General features: G+C 32.0%; 1 protein-coding gene across 1 annotated transcript; it reads right to left on the bottom strand.

The window, feature by feature from the left end:
- Window positions 1–561: 561 nt before the first annotated feature.
- On the bottom strand, window positions 562–1,659 carry LOC110102921. The gene is made up of 2 exons (XM_020831444.2): window positions 1,302–1,659; window positions 562–919 (listed from the first exon to the last, which is right to left on the bottom strand). Exons 1-2 carry the CDS (start codon window positions 1,482–1,484, stop codon window positions 794–796), a joined length of 309 nt encoding a protein of 102 aa, XP_020687103.1. The 5' UTR covers window positions 1,485–1,659; the 3' UTR covers window positions 562–793.
- Between the last annotated feature and the right edge of the window lie 6,741 nt (window positions 1,660–8,400).

The raw sequence follows: 8,400 nt of genomic DNA, 5'->3' as shown, positions 1-8,400 counted from the left end.
TATATCAATATGGACAGTCACTAAATATTTATGTAATCAACAGCTATGATCAACGATTTCATTTCCAATGATAGCTAAGTATTTCCTAATAAACTAGTTTTGCTTATAAATGACAATAATTATTTTCATAATCATTACAGGAAAGTTTACAAATATATAGCATAAATAAACCACAAATCATTAGATTTAATGTTAAAAAAATAAGATTATCGCAGCACAAAATTATATCTTTCCTGAAAAATTTAACCTCCATAAATTTCCTTGCAGCAGTTTTAAAATTTAAAACTGCTACACGCCTGCTATGATTGTAATGCGCTACAACAACATTCAGCAGCGATTTTAAGACCGTTGGGGAAAAGACATACAGCTATTTAAACCGCCACAGTTAGCCGAAAAAAAAATGATTCACATAAAATTTTGCCGGCTTCAATAAATTAAAAAAAAAAAATTCTATTCCCCTAAAAAAGTTAAAGAGAAATCTGTCCTAAAATTTCGGCCAAAAGCTGAAAATGATATCGTAAAATTCAAGCCAGAAAGAACGCTTTTTGTCATACTCAGCAAGCAAATTTTCTTATCAATATATATGTCCACCGGTACTTGCCGATCATCTCAACCAAACAAAATAAACTGTTCGACCAAATAAATAATCACATCATTTAGTTCTTAACAAAATGAAATTCAAAGAAACGAAAATCAACCGTTCAAAACAAAAGCATCAAATGATCATTCGATCACTTATAATCCACAAACATCAAAGAACAAGCAAAAAACATTCCCTTCTCGAGCTCTCTCATTACTGCTGCTTCTCTTCAGCAGGAGCATCTTCAACATTGAATTCAGAGACTTCCGGCTTCGATTCTGCCTCTTCGGCCGCGGCTTTCACATTCTCCTCCCCCGCAGCACCGGCGGCCTCCTCGGCCTGTAAAATAACTCTACTTCAGCGCTGCTGAAATCATAACGAATTTTTTTCTTGAATGTTCAAAAAATTAATATATTTATTGTTTTTGTAGAGAAACTAATGTTATTTAATCAGTTCAAATATTTAGAACAATTCTCTTACATCAATAAATTGCTTTCATTATTTGCCAAAATTAGCATATTTCGAATCTAACCATAAATCGTTCTTCTTCCTGTTCAAACAATTTGAAAAGCAAACTAACAGACTGAAAATTTTTGGATCAGAACATCAGAATATCGGATCAAAAATTTTATATTATATTCATCTTAAAATAAATTTAATGTTTTGTTTCTAATTCTGACAAAAAAAAAACATTTTTTTTCTAGGAAGAGAGTAAACTCGCCTCCTTCTCCTGGAAGTAATTGCTGAGTGAATTTTGGCCTTCAGCCTCCTCTGACTTGGCCGCCTCCTGCTCCTCCCCGGAGCCGGCTTCCTCAGCCTTGACGGGTTCAGCAACGTCCTCTACCGGTTTAAGAGCCTCCGTCTCCTCCTTCAAAACCAGCGGCTTCGTGGCGCAACCCCCCATTCTCTCTCTCTTCCGATTCTCTCCGAAGGTTTCGAAATTGATCAGAGAGAGAGAAAGAAAGAAAGAGAGAGGAGAGACAGAGAATGAGAGATGGAGAAAGAGAATGCGAGAGAACGAAAAGAGCTTATTGAGAAAGCGATGCAGCTCCACAGATTTTATAATAGGAACCTCCAATTTCTCGCCGATATATGCTCGCCGTTGCCTTATGAATGGGTGGCCAAACGAAATAAATGGGTACAGATGTGAAATTTACATCTACAGTCTGTATCCTCCCTTAGGCCTTCGTTTGTAACGAATTCGTGTGATCAAAATATATCATAAGAAATTAAATGTTCATAAATATTTTTCTTAATAAAGACATTTAATATTTTATTTTATATTTATATATTTTTTCAATTTAGTTGTTCATATCGTAGATGGCCCCCAACGTTTTAAAATCTCTTTCAAATTTATCTTTTATTTATTTTTAATTAAAATTTGAGGTTTTCTTATTTTTCTTATTATTAATTTTTTTTTAAATCAAATTAATTATATATTTGATGTTGGTGATTTTAATAAATATATTTATTATTAGAAATGAATTTGTGAGTTTTAATTAAAATTGATATAATTTGCTAAGTATTTGTTATGTTATGTTATGCAATTCAAATATTTTTTAAAATTATTTTAATTTGTGTGTCTAATTATTTCTTCCATAGTTATATTTCAAATAATATACAAATGAGCTTTTTTATGAACATAAATGAACAAAATTTATTTATATTCAAGTTTATATATTTCGAAAATTTTATTCAATTACTTAAATAAATTAACATAAATGAATCTGTCATTTTATTTAATATACCAATTCGTTTACAATCTGTAGAACAAGGAATTCCTTACAGCCCATTTTACTTTAACTGGTCGCTTGAAGTTAAAAACAACGATGAATTTACTATAATTGGAAATTTACTATGATTAAGTTAAATAATATCTCAAATATAATTATTTTATTTTCAATGTAAAAAATATAAAAAAGCATCACAATGTTAAAATATATGTTTTTAAAACAACTTTTTAATACAAAAATTACAAAAACTTTATTACTATTTTTTTGAAGTAGTTTTTAGTAGAAAAATTAAATTTGTTTTACTAGAAAGCTACTTTAAGAAACAATAAGAAAGTCGTCCCAAATAAAACTTTATTTGCGAAATTAAAAAAATAAATATGTGGACTTCTCTAGTAAATTTTAAATAAATTGTGTTATTCTTAAGGAAAACAGTTATCATGCCCTCGAAATACTCTTAGCACTCACCCCCTTCACCTAAATCTTAATGATGGTTACAACTTACAATTAATTGCACGCAAGATTATTATTTACGACGCATGCATAGCGTGGAGAGAGGCGGATTGCATCTCAACTCATCTTGATGTGTTGATTGAAAACTTAGGCTGCTAATAAAAAAAAAATTAGTTTTCAAATTTTAAGTATGTTATGTGTGTGTGTGAATTTACCTTAATCTAAATATCCTAAAGAGAGGTGGATTGCATTTTGAGACTATTGCAACTTGTAAGTCATAGGTCAAAATATTACATAAAAATCACACAATAGGAAATCATAAAAAAGTTACAAAGAAGAAAGAAACTATAAAACTCAATCCATAAATTTACAAAACAAAAAGAAAAAGCTCACAATATCCCACAAAAATAAGAGAAATTATTTTTTGCGGACACCGGACCGTCCGGAGGTGAATCAGAATGTGTCATGTCACATAGTACACAGCGGTGCACAAGCGTGGTGCACAACAAACAGGTAACGTGGCATATTTTGTTTCGCCTCCAAACGGCGTCCGTATCCACACAAAATAATTTCACCAAAAATAGGCAAAAAAATGAACAGCTGTTACGGTTCAATGTGAACCGACCAAACCGACTCAGGTGGTGCCAGTTTTGGTCTATAGGAGGCGGCCCAAGCCACCTCCTTAAGAGCTATTCGCCCAAACATATGCCCCACCCCCGGCCGGACTGCATTAGAGAGAGGGAAGGGGGTGGCTAAAGCTGACTTTGGTTTATTTTAGAAATCTTTTTATTATGAATATATTTTTTTTACACCAACCTTGTGTGTTTTTTATTAGGAAGATATATATTTAAAGAAGATGAGAAGCTAAGGTTAAGGCATGCTTGATTATTGTGTTCTCTTGGAGTTCTCTTTTGTGGCTTTGGGCTCTAGATTCATCGTCTAGAGATTGGAAGAGACGATCCTCCTCTCGAATTGAGGATCAATTATATCTTTGCTTGTTCTTGTCTTTGATTTTATTCCTATAATTTAATCTACCGTTTTTTGGGCTATTTCATTAGAGATCTTGAAGTTTTCTCGTTGTTTTCACCAATTCTTGTTAGGGTTGCTTGCGAACTCAAGTATCTCATGCTAGGGTTACTTGTGAACTCAAGTATTTCCTATTAACAGCTTCAGTGAGGAATGCCTTCCCACGTGGCAGAGCTAAGATAAAACATCTCTTGATAAAAAAATGGTCTAAAAAAGTCACTTGTTGCAGAACTGGCACAAAAAAGAGTGTGGGTCGCTCGTCTAGGTCAACCGAGGAGACTAGTGGACATCGCCAAACGCGTCACTAGCTGACGTGGCAGAGAGCTGATACTCCCCATTCAGAAATAACCAGAAATTCTTACGTGTTTCGATGAAGATGCCTACATCTACAGGGAGGGGATGATTTCACTATATTGAAAAAATAGGAATTACAATTGGTTCTCTTTCTTACTTTCATACAACAACCCTCACGCTCTATTTATAAAATTGAAACAAAACAAAATAAAAAAAAAAGTTAATTAATGAAAATCTAATCATTATAAATTAAATCTCCTAATTTTGGCGGCAATCAAAACTCCTAATTAATGCAATAATCAGCCAATAAAATCTTTCCTAATATCTACCAAATTAGATAAGAAAAGATTTATACAACAATTTTAATGTGGCTTAGGCGGCCTCACTTGGTTTGGCCTCAAAATTATTAAGTTCAAAAGGCTAGTTGGCATTTGAATTTCGATCAAACATGCAATACAAAGCAAAATTTCATATTCTGCGCACAAAACCAAGAGTGTAAGGCTTCGTTTGAGACTGCTTGTTTTCGGCTTCTAAAAACAGCTTTTTAATTAACAAAATAATTTTTTTGTACTAAACAGCTGCTTTAAGAAGCAGCAAGAGAGCCGTCCCAAACGAAGCGTTAGGGTCTTTTTGAGACGGCTGCAGTTTCTTATATAAGTGGTTGTAAAACGACTATGTAAAAGCAGCTGCCTAAAATAAATAAAAAAAAAAAATTTACTGAAAGCAGTAACCAATAAAAATCACGGTTACGATTTGAAAAACAAAATAATAAGAAGCTATCACAAACAAAGTCTTAATGAAGTGAAAAAATGAAAAAAAGAATGCGCGTTTGAAATTGGCATAAGAATATCCTCGTTGCCATTCTGCTAGCACGATCTTCTTTGACTTGGGATTCTCAAAACTAAGGCTTCGTTTGTGACGGTTTTCTTACTGCTTCTTAAAACAGTTTTTTAATACAAGAATTTTAATTTTTTTACTAAAAAATAAGTTTTAAGAAGCAGAAGGAAAGCCGCCCCAAACGAAGCCTAAATGTTTAACCTACTTCATTAAAACCCAAGAAAATAGCTTTCATAGATACAGAAGAAAAGTATCCCACATTTTGCAGCTTTTAGTAAATCTTTATGCACCAAGTTTTTAGCAAAGCATTCTCCCTATCAAGCCATAAGTGTATATGTCAGAGTGAGGAAGTATCAAATGAGTCATTATTTGCTAATACAAATAGATGCTTTTCCTGTAACTATATGCCCATCGAAGAAATTAAAATATATCTAATAAGCATCCTTCATGATCAAAAGTTTCCCTCATACTACTTTAAAACTCCAACTTCCATGTCTCTTTGTAACCACTCAAGTCTAGGACCCCTTGAGATCGAGAGATTATTAGATGCGGAGTGCGGACGGGAAGAACCGTCCGCACACAAGTATAGAATACCCAGCTAGGTACCGCTTGGTACTCTGTGCTTGTGCGGACGGTCCACACTCCGCACCTAATAATTTTTCCTTGAGATCAGGTTCTTTAGATAAGGAATAGGATTGCTTCTTTTTTGATTAGGATTATCATTGCCTATCAGCACAAGTAATCTATCAAGTTCCTCAAAACATGTAAACTAATGCCAATTTGTATATATGGGATGTCTAAAGATGAAATTGAAAATGTTAATTCATCTTCATCACTAACCTTACATATCACATTTGCATTTAACTTGCCATTATTTGGACAATATTTCTTCAAGTGCCCTTTCGAATTACAAGAGGCACATTCATCCTTCGCAGGAGGGCGTCTTTGTGATGACTATCCTTTCGACTTCAAATGCGATATATCTAATCTATTAAATTTGTCATATTTTTTTATTATTTGGTTTGCCTCTTAATATTTTTGATGTCTTAGATGTAATATCATTGTGATCAAATTGATCATTCTTCCAATACTCAAAGCAATAAAAACATCACTAAATTTAACCTCATCTTTACTACATAAGAAAGTTGTGGTTAAATGATCATATATTTCGGACCGAGAATTTAGTAATAAATATATTCATCACTAATGTCATCAACAAGATTATGTAAATTAGCAATAATCTTCTTAAAGTTATATAGATGTTCAATCATAGGCCCATTTTGTATACTACAAATAAAATAGCATCTTCGGCTCTCTATACTTACCCATCTACTTGTCTTCTAGTTTCTTCCAAAGACTTCTAGTTTGGGATAAGTCTCCATCATAACTTTATGTAGCCTCCATTTAAGAATTTCGAAAATATTGAAGCTGTCAATTTTCTAACAATTAGCCAATATGAGGTTGCTCATTTCCAAGGTTGAACTAAGAGCAAAATAGAATGGATGTGAGAGGGTGACATGCATAGACACTTGTTATTAGAGATGGTCAAAATAACTATAAAATTCAATTTTATCTGTGAGGAACATCTAGATCTTAATCATAAAATTGTCTATAAAATAGGAAGGGAAAAGAGAGCACCACCAATGAGGGAAACTTCTAATTAATCTCATATATGATAAACACTCAATCACCAATATAATTAGATTTAATTGACTATGAAATCGGCCTCTATTAATTAGTTGAATTGAGATGAACTTGACCCAGGCTAAAAAACATTCCCTCAATTTAAGTTTGATTGGGATTGATAGAAAAGTCATAAATCAAATTGGGAGGTGCACCATAGAACTGTCAAAGACTAGATCAGAATGATCACTTTGATATTGACAAATCAACTTCACATAATTCCTGATCGGGTCAACTCAGTCAGATCAAATGTCCCTATGATCATACGAATTGTTGTAAACATGCTGTGAAATTGTCAAAAAAAAAATAATAATAATAAATTTTAAAAGATGTTCAGATAGTACAGAATTTCTCCCTTAAAAAAAAAAAAAATCAAATAATAGCTTTCTTACTGTTATTATATTTTAATATATTTAATATAAATTCTTTCTCACTACATAAATTTAAAAAAATAACAAAAAAAATGTAAGCAAGCAGATAAATGTCAACCATCAATAAAATAAAACTACGAAAATAATTATCCTAAATACATCCTAAAGTTTTAAACGGTAACATAATATGCCAACAATATTGAAACTTAAAATATTGTATCATAAAATCTTTTTTTGTTAAATGTGTCCCTAATAAAAATTCCTGAATAATAATAATAATAAAGAATCATCTATCATAAGAACTTAGCAGGCAATTTTTTCACATACAATTGTTTAGAATATGTGAATATCAATATACAGAAGAATTAACTGCAGATGAATGAGAATACTAAGGTTAAGAGGCTTAAAATACAAATAAACTAAATAGCAGGTTATTTTTTACAGCACTTCATCCTTACATCCACTTTATGTGTAGAGGCTAAACACTAACAACAATAAAAAAATTAGAGGTAATTTAATTTACCAAAAAAATCCATAATTTTTTTGTGAAAAGAATATAGATGTTGTTAAAAATATAAAATTAAAATTAAAACTTGGAAAAAAAGAAAGATAAAATGAGCTACTTTACACACTTTAAACACAACTCATTTCGTTATTGTAGGGGACATGAACAGATTCTTAGTTTTGTTTCTAACGTACCTAATAGAACAAAATAATCACTAAAAGGGGCAGAAAGAGAGCACAACTAATAGTACCATATTACTTGAAAGATAGATTTCTCTAATGGTCGGTACTATGCTTACTACTTGTCAGTATCAATATTGTATTAACATCAGTAATGACAAAACTAAGCACAGTACGGTCCATTAGCGCAAAAATTTGTCTTGAGCTAAGCTGGCAGGAAAATCTCTGCTCTTGTGAAAACAACAAATGAACATCTACTTAGCTTCATAGATCAGTTAATAGTATTAACTTCAATTAATTGTATTTTGTTAAGAATGTGCCTGCTTTCGTTACCACTGAAAGTTAAGAATTGAACCTATACAAGGTTACCATAAAGGAGTAAGCAGCTAGTTTCCACAAAATAATTTTCCTTGTATAAAAACATGAGCAATTATACTTGAGCAAATGAAGCTTGCTTAGATCGGTTCGTCATTGCAGTCCTTTCATACGCATTGGTCATAGTATGATCATTTAGTATCAACACTCAAGGTAACAATACAAACTATAAGTTGCTTCAGAACTATTCCAGTCTCCACCAAACATAATTCAAAGAGGAGTTCACAATATTTACTTCATTATATTTTGTTAAGAATAGGACTACTTTCTTTACCATTGAAAGCTACTGAAGATTTGAATCTATATAAAGCTACATACCATAAAGGACTGAAAAGCTAGTTGCCGCAAATTTTCCTTTTATAAAACT

The sequence above is a fragment of the Dendrobium catenatum genome, unplaced genomic scaffold (assembly GCF_001605985.2).
Source record: "Dendrobium catenatum unplaced genomic scaffold, ASM160598v2 fragScaff_scaffold_1117, whole genome shotgun sequence".
In the NCBI taxonomy this organism is placed as follows: Eukaryota; Viridiplantae; Streptophyta; class Magnoliopsida; order Asparagales; family Orchidaceae; genus Dendrobium; species Dendrobium catenatum.
This window is presented reverse-complemented; position numbering and strand designations above follow the sequence as displayed.

Coding starts and splice junctions, on each gene's coding strand:
- LOC110102921 (XM_020831444.2), bottom strand. CDS start 1,484: ATGGGGGGTTGCGCCACGAAGCCGCTGGTTTTGAAGGAGGAGACGGAG. Junction 920..1,301: donor ATTACTTCCAGGAGAAGGAG/GCGAGTTTACTC, acceptor GTTATTTTACAG/GCCGAGGAGGCCGCCGGTGC.